Genomic DNA, 25,031 nt, shown 5'->3' with positions numbered 1-25,031 from the left:
TTTTTTTCATCTTTTAGATTTACTTCATTTTTTATATTTGTAAAATATTTGTATAGTTTCAAAGCCAAAACTATATAACAAAGTATATTCAGAGAAATCTCATTTCTGTTCCTATCTGTTAAGGACTGAATGTTTGCGCTCCCCCCAAATTTAAATTTTAAATCCTAACCCGCAATGTGATCATATGAAGAAATGGAGCCTTTGGGAGGTAATTGGGTCATGAGGGTGGAGCCTCATAAATGGGATTTATGTCTTTATATAAGAGACCACAGAGAGCTCATATGCCCTCTTTCTGCCATTTGAGAATCCAACTAGAAGTTGGCAATCTGCAATCTAGAAAAGGGCTCTCACCGGAACCCAACCATGCTAGTCCCCCACCCTCAGACTTCCAGCCTCCAGAGCTGAGAGAAATAAATTCCTGTTATCTATAAGCCACCTAATTTACAGTATTTTGTTATAGCAACCCAAACTGACTAAGATACTATCCCTTCTACTCTGTCCTCCCTTCCTCTTATTAATAGCTTTTATCAGCTCTTGGTTCACGCATTCTGTTGTTTATTTTTAAAAATGAAGCAAATATGTATATAAATATGTTCCTATTACACTCTTCTAGCTTTATTACGCAAGAGGTTACATATTACATATATTGTTCTATACTCTGCTTTTTTTACTTAAACATGTCATCTTGCAGGGGTCTGCCCTGTGGCCAAGTGGTTAAGTTCGTGCTCTCTGCTTCGACGGCCTGGGCGTTTGTCGGTTCGGATCCTCGGCGTGGACCTAGCACTGCTCATGAGGCCATGCTGAGGCAGCGTTGCACATAGCACAACCAGAAGGATCTACAACTAGAATACACAACTATGCACTGGGGGGCTTTGGGAAGAAGAAGAAAAAATAACCAAAACAAACAAACAAAAAAACCAACAAAGACTGGCAACAGATGTTAGCTCAGGGCCAATCTTTAAAAAAAAGTAATCTTGGAGATTACCCCATATTATGCGTAAGTTTCTTCTCTCAATTTTTTAAACAGCTTTATAGAATTCTTTTGTGTGAATATACTATAGGTTATTAACTGACTCCCTGTTGGTCTATTTCCAATCTTTTGCTATTGCAAATAATGCCACAATGAATAAGCAGGTGCTTCAGTCATTTAGCAATATTGGCGTTGTTTTTATAGGACAGGCACCTACTAGAAAGTTTTTGTCTCAAAGGACAGACGCATTTTTTTAGATCCTGCCAGATTCTCCTCCAGAGATATTGCACCATCATTTGCCTTCCCGCTAGCAGTTGATGAGAGAACCGATTTCCCTGGAGTTTTACCCTCAAAGTGTATTGTTCAACTTTTAGATTTTTGCCAATCAGGTAGGTCAGAAATGGTGCCGGGGTGTTGCTTGGATGTACATTTCTCTTACTATGAGCATCTTTTCTTATGTTGAAGGCCCAGTAGTTTTTTCTTTTTTATGTACTGTCTGCTTATATCATTTGACTATCTTTCCCCCTCAAATTTCCTGGAGATCTTGGTGTATTATGATATAGATTGCAGGTGTCTTTTCTCAGTTTTTCCTTTGTGTTTTTTACTTTGCCTGTAACATTTTTCCATATAAAATCTTTTAAAGAATTTTTACGTAGTTGAATTTATTACTGCTTCTGGATTTTGCAATATAGTTAGGAAGCTTTTCCCCACTTCATTTGCATTTCTTCTAGTACTTATGGGCTTTTTTTCTTTTTTACATTTGGGTCTCTGATCTGTTTGGAATTATCCTAGTGTATGGGTAGGCGTTTGAATATAATTGGAGACTTTTCGTTTGTTGTATCTGTCTCTCTCGCGATTGTCAATACCACACTGTTTTAATTATTATGATGTTTTAGAATGTGTTTTATTATCTGGTAGTTCTGCTTTGCATAACCCCTCACTCCAGGAGGTTTTTTTTCTCCTTAGGGTTTTTACGATTATTCCTCTTACTCGTGTGTACCTCAGTGAGTGGATAAACGCCCCAGCTTCCTAGCCCTCTGGCGGGACAATTCTAGGAAGTCTCCTGCTTCTCAGAGAGTCCCCAGGAGGATTACACCCAGTTGTCTACACTGTTACTCTCCTCATTAACAGCTGCTTTATTAGCTTTTCTCCCTTCTTGGTCTCACTTCCTCACTTCTGCCTTCTCAAATCTCCTTCCAAATAAGTCACAAATCTTTGTCTGGAGATTTGCTTTTGGGGAACCCAAACTAAGGAAAAGTCATTTTGGGATTTTAACCTAGAGGTAAAAGACACCAACCACTGTCACCTAAGTATGCTTTCTGTGTGTGTGTGTGTGTGTATGTGTGTGTGCGTGTGTCGTGGTAGAGAAAGCAAGGAGGAGGTAGTGCCGTCTTCTAATTTAGCTGTTGAGAATAGCTTTTTAGCTTATTCTCCCGGTTAGCTCCCTCTGGTCTGTATCTGCTCTTTACAGCCTTTAGACTCAGAGCTTCTCTGGAATGCTCTTGGGAGAAACTGATTTCATCCTCCATGTTTTGAGCAGAAGTTTCCTTTTATCTATTTTCCCCATCATTTTCATCCTGTGTTGCAACGTCCAGGATTTTCTGAAGCTTTTGAAAATACTGCCGTCTTTCTCTTTTTTCAGCATCTGTGTGTATGTGTCTATACTGTTGAAGCAAAATTTCTTAGGCATATTTATCTGAGTAAGTTTCAAAATTTATTACCCATTAATGAGGGAGTTAGCAGCTAAATAATTCCCGGCAAAGTCAAAATGACCAGGAAGAAAACCAGTTTAAATACATTAAGATTTTCACTAGGCCCAGACTGCTATTTTAGTTCAGGTGGTTATAAAAATCACATTCTTATCAGAAATGGGGAAGGTTAGATTTGTGAAATGGATGCATTGGAGCCATCTTCTCATAATTGCCTGGCGTGAACCAGTAATCAGAATTAATAAATAACATATCTGAAAAGAAAGTAAAAAGCATATTGATCTCTGACTAATAATTGAATATACCTAGAAACAGCCTGTATCCCTTGACAAAAGGCCAATTAGAGGTCAGCACAGTCAGTAACATTCACTGGCTGCAACCAAAGATGCTGACCATACCAGTTGCATAATTCTCTGTCTGAGGACAAAATCAATCTCTGTCTCTACTCTCCCCCTACCTCCACCATCGCTCTCCTTCCCCACTTTCTCTCTCTCTCTCACTCTCTCACTCTCTCACCCTCCTCTTCTCTCTCTCCCTTTCTTTTGGCCTAATAGATCTGTTCACTCTACCATTTTGTACACATAACATATAAAATTTTAGATTCTGCTCTTTCTCTAAATGTTATATAGTAAATATTTCCCCCTGTTACTACATATTCTTTATATTTATTAACTTTAAAGACAAATACTAATCCATAAAGTGACCATACCACTATTTACTTATCCATCTGTAAAGATGTCTCTTTCCTTTTGTAATTAATAAGTGATCCATGGAGCGATGCTTTGAAACTGTAAGTATGCTATTGACGGATAATTTCTCACCAGTGACTTTAGCATCCATTCATGAAACTGGCCTAAATCAGTTATTACTAGGGTAGTTACAAACTGTTATGCTTTATTTCTATGTTTGTTAGTTGGCATTCTTCTGTAGAGAATAGCTTTTCCTTCCCCCAATTTTATTTTAATTTTGTATTGATATAAATTTGTGAATTCTTTTTCAAAAATTTAATGGGTTGTGATTCCTTCCTGTTGTTATTTTAATTGTCGAATTGTCTCACTGTCTTCTATCTCCTTTTGATATGCGTCCCTCAGTTTTGGGGCACTTCTTTAGCTTCTGGGTTGATGTTCTCAGCTCATCTTATACTTTTCATGTTCCAGCCCTAGAATCATTCATTTCTTTAAGAAGTCCAGGATCCTTGTAGTACAGAGGAATGTTTAGAACCCAAGATGTGGGCACTAAATGTGCTTCTTGCTACTTGGTTACTATTGCTTTCAGGCCCTTTTAGTGGACATAACTAAAAGATAGGTTTCTTTCTTTATGATGTACTTCAAATATTTAGGGTCATGCTCTTAGTATAGATTCCCAGAATTTGAGTGATAAGTTCAAATAACATAAATATCTTTAAGACTATTGATTCTGATTATAAAGTTGTTTTTCTAAAGCTTTGATTATATGGAGGCTTTTTTGCTATATTTTTACCAGAATTAGATATCTTAATTGTTTTTTTTCCTAATTCTATCAGGTATATAAAAATTATTACTTTGTAATTTAACTTCCTTTCATTACCAGCAAAATTTAGCATCTTTCTAGTTGCGTTTCCTCTTTGGTGAATTGTTTATTCTAGTCCTTTTTCCTCTAGCATCTGCAATACTTCAAGATTTTTTTGGCCGTCTATTTGGTTAGGTATTGTGCATACTTAACCTGTGGACTTTTTTTCTAACTCAATAGATTTTTCCAGTGAAACACAGAGATAATTTTTTCCTAGTTAATAATTAGCAAAAAATTCTGCAGTGTGATCAAATAAAAATCAAATATGAGGTATATGAGAAATAGATTAAGCAGGTTACTTTTTTACTAATACTGTCAAAGAATAATATAAAAACTTGATTTTCCTTTGTCACATTACTTTCTTTTGTGAATGTGATTTCTAAAATAATGAAACAGTTAACACTTACAGGTTTTGTTATTTTCTTGTTCTTTTTGACTGAATCTCTAACCCTGCCCACAAAGCTTCAAGATGTAGGTAAGAAATTTACTTGTATATCAGCTAAGGAGTGACTAAGTTGGGATAATTTCTATTTTTTTAATGTTGTTTTCTTTCAATTTAATTTTTCACTTGTTTTCTTTTCTCCCTCCTGCTAGTTTATATGTACTGATCAGACATCCTGAACTAACCTTCCCAGATTTTGTATTTTGTTGGTCATATTACCCAGTCTATAGACAGAGACAATTGTCACACCCAGAAAATTGTCACCAGCCTTATGGCAGTATAGAAAGTTCTGCTGGGAGATATAATTTGGATTTGAAAATATTCGTATTTCTTGCAAATGTGTATAGTGTGTGGTAACAGTGGACCATTAGATATGGGTTGGGATTTTTCTGGAACCTTTGGTTGTCCAATGTATGTCCCAACTAAGAAGTAAACATTTTTAGGGTATACAAGACCCTGCTTCCTCCAGCTGTCCAGTTTGTAAGTCTCCCCCAGTCTGTACATTTCCCCAAGCCTGGCCAAGATGATGTCAGCCTGGAGGAAACGGCAAGTTTTAAGTCTCTTCTACCGAAAGGGGAAACATTTTGAACTTCATCTGTTCAGAGGAGATATCTTTTTGTAATCTCTTGGCCTGGAAAAAGCACCTTTTTAAACTTGTACAAAGGTACCATAAGTGTTCCGAATGGCCCTGAAGATGAGGATGGTCTTACTCAATTTAGTACCCCCTCGCAGCACCTGCTAGTGGGACTAGTCACAGGATTTGAAAAGACCAGCCATTCTTGAGTTCTCCTCCTTTGCACCCTGTAACAACTTGTTCAAAAATCTTGTTGATTTTTATCTCTAACATCTTTTGCATCTGTGTTTTCCTTTGCATTTCCATTATACTACTAAAATTCATGTCCTGCTGACTTCTCAATAGGACAATTTCAAAAGTCCCCTAATGGGCTTCTTGCTTTTTTACATCCCTCCATTCATTCTTCCATCCATCTATTTGACAAATAGTTCTTGTCACTTTCTATTTGTCAGGCACTGTGGGAGATCCCAGCATATTAGATATACCACTACCTGGCTGGTATTTCTTAGCATAAAGAAATGGTTATATTACTATTCCATATAAACATTTTCAGTGGCTCTTCATGCCTTCCAGTTGAAGCCCAAATTCCTTAAGTCTCCCACATTCTGGACCCAGGTCCTTTGTATCCTGGGTTCCATTATTCTTCTTTATGACCCACTTTCTTATCAAAGTGGATTAATTGATTTTCCCCCAAAACACCCCAAGATTTCTCACCATTGTGCTTTTACTCACATCATTCTCTTCACACAAAAAGATGAGCCTCCTTATTTCTCTGTTAGCTGAAATCTTGTACATTTTTTCAGACTCAACTCATACGCAACTCCTACTATAATCCTTTTCTGGTTCTTCATCCGGTATCGAAAAACATTCTTGTCATATACTTACCCACATTACTTTAGAATGTCATACACATTCTAATTTGGATTATAGTTATGTTCATGAGTCATTTGCACTATGGGAGTACTTAGGAACCTGAGATCCAGGGGAGCTGTTTTAGTCATCATTGATGGCTTCACAGTGTCCAGCACAATGCTTTGCAAAAGTAAGGACTCCATAAAACTAGTCTATGTGGACAAGTGTAAATGTGCTCTGATTTAGTATACGCTCACTGGGAGGGAATCAATGATTTTAGACTAGTCTAGAGATCACCTAAATATCTGTGTCTGGCTAACACTAGAGACTGTACTGACCACCAGCATGCTATGGCATCTCTCATTGGGTCCTGTCATGGCATTACATCACATATCAGTTACTCTTCATATTACTTTCTAGTTATACATGATGGATATGGAAATGGTGAATGTATTTGACATCTGTGGCTAAGGAGCCATCAATGGCAAATCTAAAGTCTGGTCACTTCTTAAGCACATCATCAGCTATGATTAAGGTCTCATATTTGGTTCATATGACTTCTCTTCTTCTTGTCAAATACGCCAAATTATTTTCTACCATCAGCTTTATATTTCATACTTTGTAAATTTAGATATCATGCATAGTTATTTATTGGGGAAGTATTAACATGTCAGGATATATAATAACCTAAATATCTTTGCTTTTCAGATGATGCCAGTATCACCCAGAAATTTATAGAGGAGAATATTGGATATATGTAAGTTTCTCTAAACTCTTTTTGATGATGATGGTGTTTGTCATAATCTCATCTGATCTATTCTGGGAAAGTTAATGCTTCTCAAAAGTAATTTAATTAGGTAGAAAGCTTATCAAAAAAAGTAAATACCATATTAATCATAAAATTCAGATGGAGAAATTGAATTGTCAAGAAATTGTAAAGTTTATAGCTTTCACACTTTGATAATTTCCTGAGACTGGTCAGCAAGTGGATGTTCCTACGAGTTTTCATTGGCCGTACGTGGGGATTCTGCAGGTGCTCACTGTGTGCCCTGTGGACTGTTGCAGCACCGTCATTGCATTTTCTCAGTATGTTCAGGAGGCATCTTTTGAAGAAGTAGACAGATTGGTAAAAATCATGACGAAATACAAAGGTCAATGCTCAGGTGAAGTGACACTCCCCGACTGTCCGAGATTAACTGTAAGTAAATTGTTTGCATTTCTTAAACAAACGAACTCATTTGTCAACACAGAAAATTTGGGGCTTGAAAATATTAAAAAAGAGACGCTCTAGGCCCCTCATTTTTATTTTGTCTGACTTCAGTATTTCAGACAAGCTACTTTCCTAGGAGAGACGCAATTCTGTATTATGATGCACAGGAGTACTTGGCTAGAGCTTTCCGTTCATGTGTGTATACAGGCAGGGTGGCAGCCAATAGCCTGGCAAAGCACATAGAGGTACAGAGTTATTCTCCTTAGCTGTCTCTCAATATGTACTCTACTGCCACACCCCTTTTCTCGGCCTACCCCAGAGAGAGTCACCATCTGCATCTCTAGAAAACTATTACTAAGCACTATGACTAAATGCTTTACCAACGCATTCTCACTCTGACCCTGTCACCTTGGGAGGGAGGAAAAAAGTCATTATGTAAGGGAAAAGTAGGCAGCAAAGAAAGACTAAGAGGTTAAAGGGCCTCAGGATAGGATAGAGAAGGGTCCCCAAAGGTTTTCAAGGTTTCGGGTAAAGACGCTTTGCTGGTAATATTGGGAAAATTGGAATATTTCCCAAAGGGTGATGCTCACCACTCCTTGTATCCATTGTGTTATCTCAGAAGGTTGAGAAGTTTTACAATGAATAAAAGTGTCTTTTACTTTTCTGTTGTCCAGAATGATATTTTACTGGAAAAGACATGTGCTGTGAAGGGGCTGCCACAAAAGTATAATTTCTCACACTGCTGCAGTATGGTTGACTTGGAAAGAGAACGCTGTTTCTTCCATAATAAGAAATCTGATGTAGGATTTCTGCCTCCTCTCCCTACTCTGGATCTTGAAGAGAAATGCCAGACTTATAAAAATAACAGAGAATCTTTTCTAAATAAGTAAGTTTACTTTTAGTAGAAAAAATGATCTAGTTGAGGAATTGTTCTCAGGCTCAATCCAATATCTATTCCAAAAGAACATAACTGGGTTCATTGATTGATTATTTCTTTCAACTCATATTGTGGGTCAGATTCTGTATTCAGTGTTGAGGATACAAACATGAACAAGTTACGAAACCTGCTTCCAAGATTCTTTCATTAATGATGTGTATTTTCTAATGTGATCAGCCCTAGAACAGATGTATGTTCATGGTGCCAAATTGCTGCTGGAAGAAACAATATAGTCTTCCCAGAGGGAAGGCACAGCTTTTACCCAGAACAAACATGAAATCAAGGAATGTTTAGCAGAGCTCTGTTTTAAAGAGTGCAGTAATTGCAGAAGCAGAGAATTTTTATGGAAAGCTGATGTGCTTATCAAAACCTAAACTACAAGTTAATTTGAACATAAGTGCGTATGATCCCTGAGTCTCAGAAGGAGTGTATAAAGGCAGCTGTTCCTTGAAGGTGGAAGGGAGAGCTGCTGACTGTCTGTCTGGGAGCATGGGGAAGGAAAGAGAACAGCTGTAGCTTAGTGTTCAGGAGTAGGACTGTAATCTTCTCTCTTATTTTGGAGTTGATAATCTCAATGGTAGGACGGTTGTTGGAGCCTGGATAATGCTGCCTTACATTGAAGGCTTCTATAATGGGAAATCCTTCTATAACGAAAAATCCTTCTTCCTCTTACCTTCCTTTTCACTACTTGATCTTGTCTTTTCCTGTCTTTTCTTCCCTTCCCTTGCCTACCATTCCTTCATTTCTTTCCTGTTTTTTCCCTTTCCCTCCTTCTTTTTTTCTTTTATAGTTGTATTTATGAAGTTTCCAGAAGGAACCCGTTTGTTTTCGCCCCTACGCTTCTAACTGTAGCTACTCGTTTTGAAGAGATGGCTAAAACGTGTTGTGAAGAACAAGACAAAGCTAACTGCTTTCGAACAAAGGTGGGTATTACACTTATTTCATTAAAAGAATTAGGAGTCACCCAAAACTGCAGCTCCTTACTGAGAATCAAATTATAGTGAAAGAGTTGTTTACCATTTATCAATCATTCTCTTGCCACTGTCACTGGTTTTCCAATCCATTAGCCACCTGCTGCTAATCTAAATTTCTTATTACCTGAGACCCTTGAAAGACAATTGCCCATCTCCTGGGTCTCTCTTCTGGCCTTTTCTTCCTTGTAAATTGGAAGAAAGCCCTAGTGAGTGAACGAAAGATGACATTTTATCCTTGATCCTGAACAAGCCCTCTTTCGGCTCCCCATAAAATTTAATCATCTCAGTAGAGATGGACAAGCTCACAGCACACCACACCACTCATCTTTCCACCAAGTGCAATTCAGTCTTCAGGAAGACTAGCCCCACCTTTATAATATGCCACAAATGCATGTTTCTTTTGATATGTAAATTTACTAAGATAAAAATCCCATAGATTTTCTGTTTCTGAGCAAAGCTTGGAATAGTTTGGTTGATAGGGAGTTAAGAAGTAGGAGAATAGTGGGATTTTGCTCTTGCTTCAACAGAATTTTCTCTCTCTCCTTCAGGCAGAACCTGTCATACAATACTTAAAAGCATTATCTTCTTATCAAAAAAATGTCTGTGGGGCACTTGTGAAATTTGGACCACAAGTCTTAAAATCTATGTGAGTTTTATAAGATGTATCTTGTCTCTACTAATATTTTCTTGTCTGTGTTCCACTTTCTTATGTTGTTGATTTCTCTTTATTTGTACTCTTCCTAGTTCCCTATGGGTTTTGAGGTGGCACTCAGTCTCTGTGGATAGCTCAGAACCAGGACATTAGGTCAGGATGAGAGAAGGCCTGGGATGTGGGGAGACCCCAGAGAGAAAGGGGAGACCCCAGAGAGAAAGAGAGCTATTTCTGAGATATTGTTTGGTTAGTTGGGAATCTGAATTGGCCTGGGAGTTCCCAACCAGGATTTTAAAAACTCTAAGTGCTTTAGACCTGACTTATCCATCCATCTTTGACCTTAATAACTAGGAGACAATCTTATAATGATAAATTTTATCTCAAGTGTTCACCCTAACCGATTAGTAATGATGTAGGTGCAATATCGTGAGAAAAATTCTGAGATTTCAAATAGATTAGCAAGAAAGGGTTCTGGAATGAATTATCCATGCCTGCCATGGGCTCACAACAGGAAACAGTGGTCCTTACAAGATGTGTTCTGCTATAAAAATTATGAAAGAGAGCATATCTCTCAGGCCTTTTTTTTCTAGTCCTGATCCAGGACTCAAAATACCAGCCTAGGATTTTCAAAGTGATCACACAGGCTGCGCAATGTATAAACAGCTGTTTGGTAAAGACATGCATGTAAAAGCAAGGGTACCAATGCTTACTGCAGCTATTTTGGACTGTATCAGCGAAGAACTCCTTCTTGTCTTACTTGCTGTTCAAGTTGTTTTAGTGGTTTATCAATCTCTTTCCAGAAACATTGCTATACTTAGTCAAAAATTTCCCAAGATTGAATTTAAGGAACTTACCTCCCTCCTAGAAGATGTTTCTTCCAAGTATGAAGGATGCTGTGAAGGGGATGCTGTGAAGTGCATCCGCCGCAGGGTAAATATTCTCTCAAACCAAGTAAGAATAGTGATTTGTGACAGCCGTTTTTTATTCTGAAGTTGCCCTAACATGTGGCTACTTTTACTGCAATGAAATCAGAATGTTAATAAATGGTTAAATAATAACATAAATAAAATGTTAACAAATAAGCCCAAATAACACATTGGGGCAGTTTTATACATAAGATTGTTTTTAGATTACTCAGCAGATTGTATTTTACGTGGCTAACTGCCCTTGACATAAAATTTCATGGATTTAGAATTTGTGAACATTCATTCAGGCTAGACTGAAGTTTTCTTTAATGTTGCAAATCTTCTTGTAGAGATATTAGAAATTAATAGTACAACTCAGAGGAGGATTTGTTACCATCATGTTTTTTTTTTTTTTTTTTTAAAGATTTTATTATTTCCTTTTTCTCCCCAAAGCCCCCCGGGTTCATAGTTGTATATTCTTCGTTGTGGGTTCTTCTAGTTGTGGCATGTGGGATGCTGCCTCAGCGTGGTCTGATGAGCAGTGCCATGTCCGTGCCCAGGATTCGAACCAACGAAACACTGGGCTGCCTGCAGCGGAGCGCGCGAACTTAACCACTCGGCCACGGGGCCAGCCCCTGTTACCATCATGTTTTTAAGAGCTGCTTTCTCTGAGTGTCCTCAGGCTGTTTAGGAGCAGTCTTTCCAAATAAGTGACATGCTAATTTAAAATAACTCTGTTCTTCAACGTGATTCTCTAAGGCATATACTAATACGTATATTGTTGACTTAGTTTAAGTTGTTCAGGCACACAAAGGTAACAATTTCATTAAAAATATCCTGACTACTTAGTTGAAATTAGGCTTTTTCTTAGTGACTTTTTATTATTTTATTGTTTTAAATTCATACTGAGATAGTATGTTAATTAAATAACTTGAGTTTTAGAATTTAGAAATCTAAATTTAGAATTTAGAATTAACTGCAATTAAAAACAATCTCACTTGCTATTTATTTTTGTATTATTTGATTGTTTATGGGGATGTGGTTTTTATAATATTAAATATAATATACTAAATTAGGGCATAATTGAAAATTTTTCTATGAAGTTTGCAGCTGAGACCACGGGATCATATCATATCGTTAATGCCCTTCTTTAATGCCTTCACAGAGAAATAAGAGGAATTGAATTGTTATTCATTCAAAATAGAACTGAACTCCCAGGCAATAAGAGATGTGTTGCCTGGTACAATGATGGCCTTAGGTGAGACGTGTATGCGTTTGCAAAGGTTGGCTCGCTGGTCCTATGTGGTTTTTTGGAAACATGGTGCCAACCCCCACTCGGCTTCTCACCCTAGCCCAGCTCTTCATCCCATTCCTCACCTTCAGTGTTCAACAGCAGGAGATTCAGACAGGAGAACCCCTTGAGCAAAGTCAGAGAGGCCAGGTGTTTTGATGGAACTCAGCGTGGTTCAGGTGAAGCTGGAACAGAGAGAAGGAAAAATGTGCAGCCTCATTCTGGAGAGTCTGGAGAAGGGACTAGAGGCCAGATCAGTTTTTGAAAAATCATCCAACTAATGTGTAAATAAGATAATTCACACTCTCCTTTATTCCCATAACTTTATGTGGAGGTCACAATTGGGAGGAAGAGCAGGAAGAGGAGATAGAGTAAGTTTTGTATTTTGTACTGTTGATAATTTGAACCGCTTCAAATTAATACTTTCTGTAGGAAAATGACAACGAGTGGAACAGCTTCTTATGCTTAAGAAGTCTTTATCTGGTAGTTGCTATAGTGGTTCATTTGTTTACTGTTCTTTCCTTCACTTATCAAATACTTATTGAGTTTCGACAGCGTGCTTGGCAATGTAGTTTCAGACCACAAGAAAAGAAATCTAGGATTATAGACATGGTCATCCTCTGCATAACGACTTTTCGGTCAACAACAGATTGCCTCTATGACGATGGTCCCATAAGATTAGTAGCCTAGGTGCGTAATAGGCTATGCCATCTAGGTTTGTGTAAGTAGGCTCTATGACGTTTGTGCAATGAAAAAATCACCTAACGACGCATTTCTCAGAACACATCCCTGTCGTTAAGCGACACATGACTGTATTACAATAACATCTTTGGTGGCCCTCACTGGAGCACAGGTGAAAGAAACAATATTTAAAATTTAAATGCCAATATATCAGAGGAGTAAGGGTATAGTATTTAAAAGATTAATATGTAGCAATGAATGTGGATTTATAATAGTCTATTTTTCATAATACATCATCTAAAATTCTGAGAAATAAAGCTTCCATTAATATGAAACTTCATATGTATTAAATTAATACCAAAATTAAATAAATATTATCTCTCAAATTAGCTGATGAAGCAATTCCAGATGTTATGTTTATGGTTGGTTTTGCATGCAATCATTCTATTATGAAGAAAGATCCAGCCCTGAAGAAATTATAAAAATAAAGTCATTTCTCATTCTTATTTGGTACAGAGCAAGATTATGAGCCATATTTGTTCGAAACAAGATTCCATCTCCAGCAAAATCAAAGACTGCTGTGAAGAGAAAATACCAAAGCGCGGAGAGTGCATAATTTACTCCAATAAAGATGATAGACCAAAGGACTTATCTCTAAGAGAAGCAAAATTTACTGAAAATGAAAATGTGTGTGAACAACGAGATGCTAACCCAGACATCTTCATGGCTGAGTAACATAACTCTATATTGAAATTTATAAGGCAAATAGAAACTTATGATTTAACCTATTTTGGCTAATTTGAGTGGAAGGAATGGGAACCTTTTAAATCATTGGGTGTCACATAATCAAAAAAAATCATGGTTATAGATTATAGCATTTTCACATGATTTTAAGAAAATGCAACTGCTATAGTGATGGCTAACATTTATTGAGTACTTGATATGTGCCGACAACAGGCTAAGTACTTTGTATGGATTATCTATTTTAATTCTCGTAACAGTCATGTAAAATAAGCATGATTTCCCCCAACGTTTCAGATAAGAAAATTGAGGTACAGAGAAGTTAAGCAACTTGTTCAAAGTTCACAGCTAAAAGTGTCAGAGTAAGGATTTGACCCCAGGGTTTCTGGCCGAAGAAGCTGAGGATTAACTGCCATGCTATGCCACCCTGCAGCTATTCAGGGGAAAGGTAGCAGTCTTGGAGCCAAAGGGACTAGATTTGAGTTTTTGTTGAGTCGCTGGGACAAGTTAACCTCTCTGTGTTTTAGGTTGTCATACACAAAATTCATATAACAATATTCATTCATTCAAAGTTTATCGGTAATGAAATATAATCCAAGGACTTTACTAGGTTAGGCAGGATTTTTGTCTCCAGTAAGCTTTCATCAATAGGGAGTGTGATGTGGGAAGAGATAGACTTATAAATAAATGAGAGCAATAAATGTTCTTTTATTTCTGATAGCCCAATGTGATAGGTAATGTGGAGACAGAGGATGAAGTGGTCAGTTGAACTGGGGACCCGGGACAGGCTTGGTAGGGAGGAGGTACTTGAAGAAATTTTGGTAATCTGGACAGAAGGGGTAGAGCAGAGATAGAAGTATAAAACTATTTGATGTATTTGTGGCTGTGAGTAGGGTGTTTGCAGTGAGAGGCGAGGGTAGTGTCAGGCAGATGGGGTCAGATTATGAAGGCAAGCAAAGTAACAAGATGCTATTGAAGGATTTTCACCGAAGAATAAGGAAGGACAAAATCACTTTTGTCTTTTAGAAACTTCATCTGGAATGAATACCAGTTTGGGGCTTAGGTGGTTGGGTAAGTAGTTTTCAGATTCAATGAGATGGGAAGTATGGGTGAAGGTTTTGTGGGAAAGAGAATCTGTTTGGATCTGAGCACATTGACTTTGAGATTTCTGTAGAGTAACTAGTTGGAAATGTCACTAGACAAATTTATTTGTGATCCTGGAGCTCTGGAAGGAGGTCTGGAACAAAGATATAGGTTAAAGAATACTTACCAAATTTTAAGTGCTTCTCATCTACTAACCAATTTAATTTTCAAAACAACCCTCTGAGGTTAGAATGCTTTTATTATCCTCATTTTACAGGCAAGGAAACTGAGGCACAGAGGTTAATTAACTTGCTCCAAAGTCACACAGCTAATATGTGACGGAGCCAGGATTCAAACGCAAGCAGTCTGGCTCCAGATTCCTGCTCCTGTAACCACTGAGCTTTATTACTTCTCATGAGTCACGGATATTAAGTCAAATAAACGAAACAAAATGATAGATGTATGCATTTCACTTGTTCCTGACTCGTGTTCGCTAAATGGAAGGAATTTTTATCATTACCATCATCATCATCGTCAGTATTACAACATAGTGTTCGAAGCGGGGAGAAATGATAGACCAACAGTGAGCGTGCTGAGCCAGCAATAGAGTGTTAAAGTGCAGTCTTTCTGGACGTAAGCGTTTGACGCAAGATCTCAGTGGATCTGCCTGGCTAGGGTAGGCTTCCAGGGGTTTTTGTTTGCAACATTTTGGTGGGGCGTTTCTAGGTGTAATTTTATTCTTAAAGAAAAGTCCATGGCTTACATCAGATACAAGGAGCCCCTGATTCTTTGAAGGTTAAACACCTCTGCTTTAGGCTATGGGGATATATCCCACAAATGGGACAGAGGGGGCAGATGGGGAAGCAAGAGACATGATGTCAGAAAAACCAAGATTAATCGGGAGAATTAAAGGCTGCAAAATAAAAAGGGATGAAAAGTGTTTCCTAGACTTGATAGGCCATTGTGAGGTATTGCCCTCACAAAACATGGGGGACCTTTTTAACTTGTTTTGAATGACTAGACAGTGGTCTTTTATGAAGAAGACTGTAAATAGCACAGCTGAGGTACTTAGAGAAGACACACCTCTTTTTTTTTTTGTTTTTTTTTGAGGAAGATTAGCCTTTTTTGAGGAAGTTTAGCCCTGAGCTAACATCTGCTGCCAATCCTCCTCTTTTTTTACTGAGGAAGACCGGCCCTGAGCTAACATCTGTGCCCATCTTCCTCTACTTTACATATGGGACGCCTGCCACAGCATGGCTTGCCAAGGGGTGTGTAGGCCCATATGCGGGATCTGAACTGGTGAACCCCCAGCTGCCGAAGCGGAACGTACGAACTCAACCGCTGTGCCACTGGGCCAGCCCCAAGACATCCCTCCTTTGAGAAGAGAGTCAGCTTAGTTTAAAAAAGAATTAAGTAGATATCCCATGGGACCTAGGTTCAAATTTTATACTTCCATTAACAGCAAGGTGCTTAACTGGTCTGAGACTTTGTTTCCTCAGCTATAAAATAGTACTTACCTTGAGGACTAAGTGAAAGTCAATGAGAAAGTGTTTGTAAAGACCAGGAAGCAGATCTTTAGCTCCTATGACCGAAGCATGATCTAATGCCTTGCACCTACCAAGGGCTTAATAAATGTTAGCCTCTTTTCTCTCCCTTTCCCACTTTCTCCCTGAATCACACCTACCTAGACCCTTGGAGCCTCTCATTGAGGCCATGGAAACCACTGCCAGTGATTTAGAGCTGCAGGAGTGATTCTCCCATAGTTGAGAAGTGACAGGATGAAGTCACGGGCACAGGCTGCTCCATGATCTCTCACCAAGGCGGCACTGGGCGTGGGGAGAAGCCATATTTCCACCATCCCAAGTTGGAAGTTTGAAAGTGTTTTCCAGCAGAATTACATTCCATATGCATCTTCTGACGTATTGGTGGCATGATATACTATGTCTGATGTTTTATGGGTTAAATCATTCCAATAATTAACTCTGAATAACTAATAATTCTATCCTCCCTAGTAGTAAATGCATTGATAGTTTGAAACATAACATGGAAGAGAATCTTTGTAAAATGATCTCCTGCAGTCAGAACGTCCTCTTCACTCACTCCTTGACCAAACCAGAGGAGGAACGTAGCATTTGAAAGCAGCCTCATCGTTAAAAGGTCTGATCAGACTAAAAGATAGCGAGATTTGGTGTTTTGCTCTTTCTCTAAGTTCTAATATCCAGAGTATTTTATACATCACAGGTTTCTTTTTGAATACTCAAGAAGACATCCAGAACTGTCTACACCTGAACTTTTAAGAATCGCTAGAGTGTATGAGGACCTCCTGGAAGAGTGCTGCAGTACAGAGAACCCTCCAGACTGTTACGGCAATGCGGTAGGTTCCATTGTTGTGGACTCAGAGAAGGAAACACAGCAAAACCAGAGACACTTAAAAATTTATATCAAAGTTTGAGGGGGTTGAAATGTGATTGACCAATCTGAGTCTACTTCAAATTCAGTGTAAGCTGACCAGAGGGAAGACCAGTCATCAGTTTGGGTACGCATAATGTTTTGAACTACCAATCCTGCATGTCAGTGCAAAAAACTCTTTCTATTAAATATTTTACATTTATATTTTTCTTTATGTACTCTGTATTTTATTGAACCATATTGTTTTATTTATGATTGAAAAAGTAATAAATTATTATTAAAGATGATTAGGAAAGTACCAAAAGTTACAAAGAAAAAACCAAAAACTTTCTGTCACAGAGAAATAGCTGTAATTAACATTTTCTTTCATCTTTTCTATGCATCTATGCATATATATATGTGCATATACGTATATATATATAAGATTTGAATAGTACTTTCTTAAGAAACTTTTGGTCTTTTTTTTGTTTTTTTGGTGAGGAAGACTGTCCCTGAGCTAACATCTGTTGCCAATCTTCCTCTTTTTTCTTTTTAATTTTTTTAAAGGTATGCTTCTTGGTGAGGAAGATTGGCCCTGAGCTAACATCTGTTGCAAATCCTACATCTTTTTTTTTTCTACCCTCCCCAAAGCCCCAGTACATAGTTGTTTATGTTAGTTGTAAGTCCTTCTGGTTCTTCTATGTGGGATGCCACCATAGCATGGCTTGATGAGAGTGCATGGGTCTGTGCTCAGGATCCAAACTGGTGAACCCTGGGTCGCCCCAGCACAGCACGTGAACTTCACCACTACCCCACTGCACCAGCCTCCAATCTGCCTCTTTTTCACTTGAAGAAGATTGTCACTGAGCTGACATCTGTGCCAATCTTCCTCTATTTTTTGTATGTGAGATGACACCACAGCATGGCTTGATGAGCGGTGTGTAGGTCCGCACATGGCATCCAAACCTGTGTACCCCAGGCCACTGAAGTGGAGTATGTGAATTTAAGCACTATGTCAATGGGCTGGTCCCAGAAATTTTTGGATCTGTTTTTTATAGAAAACTTTTTATGTAATTAAACAGACTTCAAAATACACTTTATTTGAAATGATGGTATCCCATTATAATAATTTAACTACCCTCCTACTGTGTGTTGGACATTTTGGATGTTTAGTTAGGGTGTTTATAAAAAATTTTGTAAGCAACCCCGAGATGAGTATCTTATTTCATCTATCTTTATTAACATTTATGACTACTTTCTTAAGATAGATTATCAGAAGGGAAATTATTAGGTAAAATATATAGACTTTTAAAAAAAATTTGATACAAATGGCTAAGTTACATTCCAGAAAGTTTTACCAGCAGATAGTCCTGCAACAGTGCTTGAAAATGCTCATTTCACCCCACCTCCACCAACACTGCACATGGAAATTAGCTTTGCTAGATTTATATGTAAAAAAGAGTGGCTGTGTTTTAAGCATTTATTTGATTTTTTAATGAAGCTAAGCTTTTCCCATATGATTTTAGCTATTGTAGTTATAAATTTCCTATGAACAACTTGTTCATGTCTGTTACCCATTTTCCTGTTGAAATTAGTGTATTTTTAATATCAATTCATATGCACTTATGTATTATAGAAATTAATTATTTGACGTTTCTGATTTGTTTCTCTTTCACTTGATATATACTCCTTTTGCTTTATTTAAAAAATTGCTTCCGCTTGCCATAAAAGCCAGTTTACATTCATTCATATTCGAGCAAGGAAGTAAGAAGACGCGTTTCAGTCCACTCTGCCCCTGTTCTGAAGAGGAGGTCTGTTCCTGATCCTTGGTGCTAGTGAATCATAGTGGTGGAAATTCTTTTTCCGTGTGTAGACAGATTTGTCCAACAGCATCCATCCGGTGGTGTGTAGTTTTTCTCTCTGTTGGCCACTCAGTAGATGTCCAATTTTATGCCACAAGAGAGAGAGTTTGTCAAATATTTGAAGACAATTATTGGAGGTTTTAAGTTCTAATTCTAAATAATGAAAAAGAAGGTATAAAATAAAGATAAATGTGATTAGAAATGTTCTGTAGCAATACTATCTAGGCAATTCTAGGCAAGTCTTCATTATGTAGAGGGCCAGTTTTCATTATGTAAAAATGAGATGATAACTGTTATGGCCACTTCAAAGTGAAGATTGAATATGATCATTGTCAACATAAGATTTGCATGATACTTCATAACCTGGAAAACTCTAAAAAAATGTACAAGATGAGGATAAAAGTTTGGACTTTCAAATTTTAGCAAAAAACGAATCTATAACTATAATTGAAAAGATTCAAATTCTTACACATATATATTTAAAAACTACATTCAATTTAGTGAGTAATGTCTGGTAATCATTGTTTGAAAGTACTATATAAATTTTATTTGACAAGTCAATATGGAGTGTATGATTACATTTTAGATAAAATGTTCATAAACATGATTGTTTTTATTCTCAGGAATACAAATTCAATGAGACAACTCAGAGAAGCCTCAAGATAGTACAACGAGAATGTGAACATGTCCAGAATTTGGGGAAGGATGACTTGAAATACCAGTAAGTTGTTTGCACAAGTGGGTTAACACTTATGACCAGGATAAAATAGTGCCACAAGTCAAAAATTTAGCTCAGTCTTTCAATTATGGTGAATTCATAAACTCTGGGAAAGAATAAAAGCACAAAATTCAAGAATGCGCATTGAGCTGTCGTACTAAGCCTTTACCAGGAATGAGAATTAAAGAAATACAGGATTTGGGAAAAATTGTTCTCTTATACTTTCGTTTTTGTTTGGACTTACCTTTCTTCCTCCCAACCCTGAATCTCTGGATTCTGACCCATTTTGGGGGTGGGAATGGGGAGGATGGAGCAAACTTCAGGTTGTTACAATTTCCCAAGGAAAAGGTGGTTTGCCCCTGGTTTCAATCCATCTTACTGAGTTTGTGGAAATAATTCTGGATTTGCTTAACACTTCCATAGTTATTTTTTAGTGCTCTTGTGAGCTTTCATGAATAATACACAGTTTATTCTTGATTTTCTTAATTAACTACCATGCTAATGTAGTGTGTGTTGAAAACAAACATCTTCAAATCAAAACAAAACACAGTTCAAAAAATATGATTTCACTATTTCTGCAATCTGACTCTTAGCTGAGAAGTCAAACTCAGCCCATTAAAGATCTTAGTTTCCTTCATCTCAGGCTATCCTTTTCTAACATGTATCTATTAAATTCTCCCTTGAAAATGTTTATTAACTATGCAAGAGGTTTCAAGCAGGATTTTATTTGCTAGCCAAGATATTTGCTGTTGAGGAGCCCCTTTACTCACAGGTAAGACAGGATGGTAAGACAGCAAAGTATGACAGCAAATCTGAGAGTTTCTGAGACGAAATTAGGAGGAAGCCAAAATACAGAGATCTAGGAGGCAGGCGCATGAAAATAGGGAGTGAAGAGACGTTTCTGTACCATTTTATGAGAGAGCTGAGGTTCATCTTGCCCTTACACTGGTTGTCCTCAGCCTTGAAGGGTCAAGATTTCAAGTCGCTAGACAAGGAAAGAGGGGTATCTGCTTTTGTTCAGAACCAAACAGACAAGTGTTCTTTCAGCTACCTTATCAAATTCACAAAGATAGCACCCCAGCTCTCCACTGAAGAACTGACCTTTCTTGGCAAGGAAATGGTGACAGCGTTGACCACCTGCTGCACGCTGAGTGAGGAGTTCGCCTGCGTCGATAATTTGGTGAGCGTGGTCCACATACTTGACTATGTCCCCCAACACCCACAAAATAACATCGTACTTATTAATTTATAATGATTATCCATCTTCCTCTCTTGATTGTTTTCAACATTAAGTAAGGAACGTCAAGTTTTGTTTTTGGTTCACTGTGTAAAAATCCTAAGAAGCAAAGGAGAATGTCTTAAATATTTTCTTGGGGTTTTCTCAATCATCTTTCTGACTCCTTATTTATATTAGAAGTAATTTGTTAGGGCAAATGGCTTAGGAATCACAATATTGTTTCAGAATGATATAGGAAACAATAATTTTAGGCAGTGTTACAAATTCTCCCTCTTGCCCCACCAGGTCGGTAAGAGAATTGCTGCTTCCAGCCCAATCACAACTTGCGTGTATCTCTTTAGGGCTGAGGTGGAGAGTGTCCTGGGGGACATCCCAGGAGGAGAATGAATCTAAGGGCTACAGTGTTTGGCTGCCACTTTCATTTGGCTGTTTGTGGTTCCTTGCTCACAATTACATATTTGTATATATGTTAACAAGAAATTAATCTATAGGCATCTAAATTGCTATGGCTTGAACTTTTCTTATAATGCCATTTAAGCCCCCAGCCCTGTTTCCTTATACATGGGTTATGTTATGAGTGTGTGGGTTTTTCAGGGTAAAGTTAACAGGGATCTTAGAACAGGGATCTTAGAATAGATCTAACTATTCATCTAACCATATTTCAGAACCCCAATCCAACTTTCATTGGTACAGGTGGATTTAGTTATTGGAGAGTTATGCGGAATAAATGAAAATCGAAGCATCAACCCTGCTGTGGACCACTGTTGTAAAACAGACTTTGCCTTCAGAAGGCCCTGCTTTGAGGGCTTAGAAGCTGATAAAACATATGTACCTCCATCTACCTCTCAAGGGTTATTTACCTTTCACGCAGACTGGTGTCAGGCTCATAAAGAGGAGCTCCAGAGAAAGAAAGATAGGTACGTTCCCTCCACTTCATCCTTTCCTTCAGCCTGAAGACACACCATGTAGTAGTGAGGTTTATTGTTATGGATTTTGGTATTACGATGGAATTTGGTGCTACTCTTCCTTCCATCAAATTGTCCAGTTCCACCAGTTTAGAAAAACACAGGGGCATATTTATTGCCATTGTTTATAAGTCAAACCTGGCTAGTCTTTCCCTTTGCTAGAGACTCGGAGAGGGCAGTAGAACGAGATTTGGAAAGGTGAGTTGGGGCAACCAGCAAGAAGGCTCATAGGTAGGTTCACAATGAATTGGACTTTCCTGGGAGAATGTCATAGATGTTTGCCCTGAGGATCCAAATTAGTGTTTTAAAAAAGGAGAGGCCCAAAAGGGAGAGGAATTTTATTTCCGTTTTCTCAGGCAATGCTGTAAATGCCAATGCAGAAGACCTATTTTTCAGATTTAAGCATTGTCTGTATCACGTGAAGTGAAAACAACATTCAGTTACTGAGGAAGGAGGAATGGAGCTTGTTTTGGACATAAATTTTCTAGAAAGATCAAATGTAGTCCCATATTCTACAATACTGTGCATAATGAAGACCTAATACGTGTTCACATTTTTTATATCATTTTGCCTTTAATTATATAACCCTCCACTCCGAAGAATGTTACCATGGAATCATCCCATAAGTTTAACAGAAAAGTTTCAGGAGATCCTTTCAAATGTGGACTTTTTAAGCTGTTTACACTCACCTAAATCGAATCGTTCCCCTTACCCCCTCCTGTCATATGACGCTGTAACAAGCATTTAGGAGGAGAGGAGCTTCAGAAAGAAATTGTTAATTAATTCTGTCTGACATCTTTGGGTCACAGGTTTCTTGTCAACTTAGTGAAACTGAAGCCTGAACTTGGAGGTGAGGCGCTCCAGTCGCTGCCTACAGATTTCTCTAACGTGGTGGAGAAGTGCTGCAAAGCGGAGGGGCCTGAAGCCTGCTTCAGTGAAGAGGTAGTTAGGTTACTTTTCCACTGAAGTTCAACTGCTGTTCCCGGTCAGGGAAAATACGACAGCTCCCCACAGGACCCCCTTCCTCCCTGCAATGTCTCTGAGGCCTGTATTCCAGAGCCGTTGCTGCACAACTGATACGCAGACGTCTCTCTGTCAGGATTTGGGCACTGTCTTCTTGGTGACAACATGGTGTAAGAAAAGATGGCAGGAAAACCCAGGTTCTAATTCCAGCAGTCTCGGTCACGTAACTTAAACTGAACTGCAGTTCACCATCTGTAAGTGAAGATGGTAATAACTACCCTTGAATTATACCATTGGTCTCATTCTTCTGTTTTGAGTCATCCATTATCTTAATAAAACAAGTAGTCAAGCTGACTTGCAAAGGCAATCATACCACTCCAAAGGGCGGAGAGAAGGAAGGATGTTAGGAAGTGAAGTCTTTCAGGGGGTGGCCGTGTCAAATCCTGAGCCTCGTCCCAGCCTTCCTCAGTGGAGAGTACATGTGTGTGAAGTGAGGAAGTGGGAAGTAAGGGTAGCGGAGAGAAAAAGAGGAGACACGCTCCTAGCTTGTTTTCACTCCAGTGACTGGAGTCTGTGACCGACTTATGGTGTTCCTGGATCCCCGGGCACCTGCGAACGTCAGCCCCAGTGGATGGCTCCTTGGAAGAACTTCTTCACTGTTTTCCAACTTCCTTTCTGATTATTTATTTTCTAGCAACACCCACTGCACTCCAGATGCACTCACAATTCATGCACACACATACTTTACGCACACTCACATACTTTATGCAGGCTCACGGACACACATGCGCACAGCTTTCATTTTGGCTGAGAGCCCTCTATTTTTCCGAGTGAGAGCTCATTCTGTGAGAATTCTTCTTTTAGTACAAATTATTAGTTTTAAAAAACATGCTTAATTGAATTCTAGGGTATTAATCAATATCTAGCATTTATCTGACTGAGTGTTTACATTGAGGTCACATAAAGGGAAGGATGAACTCACTGTCAGTTCATAAAAGGATTGAGGTGTCTGTTCCCATAAGCACCTGAAGAGTGTTTTCTGTCTCCTCGAACAATATGAGAATGGTTTAATTTTTCTTTAAAAAATGTAGGCAGGGACCAGCCCAGTGACATAATGCTTAAGTTCACGCACTCCTCTTCAGCAGCCCAGGGTTCATATGTCCGGATCCCAGGCGGGGACCTAGCACTGTTCATCAGGCCACACTGTGGCGACCTTCTACATAAAATAGAGGAAGATTGGCACAGATGTTAGCTCAGTGACAATCTTCCTCAAGCCAAAAGAGGAAAATTGGCAACAGATGTTAGCCCAGAGCCAATCTTTCTCACCAAAAAAAAAAAAAAAAAAAAAAAAGAATTCATGCTGCTCTAAATTTAAATAACAATATCTTAAATTTTTCTCCCTAAGTGTTTTTTGTTCTTTTTTTCCCTCTCAGGGTCCAAAATTGGCAGCCAAAAGTCAAGCTGCTTGAGAGACATCAAGTAAATACCATCAAAGGTAATCCCTTCTCTTTCAATCAAATGCCGGATGGCTTTGTAGCTTGTTTGGCCACCTGGCTTTTCCCCCCTCTTGCTTCAATGTCTGTTTCTGGTTCATCCCACATGGCTTGTTCCTCATAGACCCTAATGTGGGTCCTGTGAAGTTTCTCAGGGTATCAATCCGTCCTTATGGGGTGGCTCTGCTGCATTTGTGCTAACACGTCTCTGACTGTTCAAGAAATTTTCTGACCAGCTAAAAGGCACCCACTGCTCTGCCTTTCTGCTTGCGTGTTCAGCTGTCTGGACCAGAAAGGAAAAGCAATCGCATCTCTGAATGTTGACAGAGAGGAGGGGGTTGGGATTGGCAGACAGGCCTCAGTCAATCTGCTCTAAGGCTCTTCTGCAGCATTTCCATAAATGAAAAGTGAGATGTCTGTGATTTCAGAAAGACATACAAAGGATGCCCTCTCCCCTGCAGTTGATGTAAGACATTCAGAAATGTTAGGAACAACATGTTGTGTAGATAGAGCAATGACGTACCACGTCTGAGAAGAGAGACCCGGAATCCCACAGAAAGGGTGTTTGGACCTACAAGAGACCGTAGTTACTGCTAACAATTTTTTATGTACATGACTTTCCATCACCCATATTGTAACATTTCATAATCTTTGCTGCATAAGATACTATTTGTTCTTCCTAGGTTGCAGAGAAAACAAAGACCAACTTACCTGCTTCCTATCTGTCCTGTGGTGAATTTCATTTTCTGAGAAGACTACAGTAAAAAGATTCTTCTGTAACCTTTACTTGAAATGATGTTGTTGCAGCAAGCAATAAACACAAAATTGTAAAGTTA

General features: G+C 38.4%; 1 protein-coding gene across 4 annotated transcripts; it reads left to right on the top strand.

The window, feature by feature from the left end:
* The first annotated feature begins 4,469 nt into the window (after nt 1-4,469).
* Nucleotides 4,470-25,031, top strand: AFM (afamin). 4 transcript variants are annotated; one of them, XM_001489747.5, is made up of 15 exons: nt 4,470-4,702; nt 6,804-6,852; nt 7,161-7,293; nt 7,980-8,191; nt 9,033-9,165; nt 9,765-9,862; nt 10,669-10,798; nt 13,262-13,476; nt 16,811-16,943; nt 19,443-19,540; nt 20,585-20,717; nt 21,468-21,691; nt 22,549-22,681; nt 24,136-24,197; nt 24,879-25,031. In XM_001489747.5, exons 1-14 carry the CDS (start codon nt 4,615-4,617, stop codon nt 24,169-24,171), a joined length of 1,815 nt encoding a protein of 604 aa, XP_001489797.1. In that variant the 5' UTR covers nt 4,470-4,614; the 3' UTR covers nt 24,172-24,197; nt 24,879-25,031. The 4 variants fall into 4 exon arrangements, with proteins under 4 accessions (XP_001489797.1, XP_070119808.1, XP_070119806.1 ...); XM_070263707.1 differs by having other exon boundaries at nt 4,506-4,702; nt 7,129-7,293; XM_070263705.1 differs by having other exon boundaries at nt 4,514-4,702; nt 10,669-10,819.

This window comes from Equus caballus, chromosome 3, assembly GCF_041296265.1.
Source record: "Equus caballus isolate H_3958 breed thoroughbred chromosome 3, TB-T2T, whole genome shotgun sequence".
NCBI classification, from domain to species: Eukaryota; Metazoa; Chordata; class Mammalia; order Perissodactyla; family Equidae; genus Equus; species Equus caballus.
The sequence above is the reverse complement of the archived record's forward strand: the minus strand, read 5'-3'. Positions and strand labels throughout refer to the sequence as shown.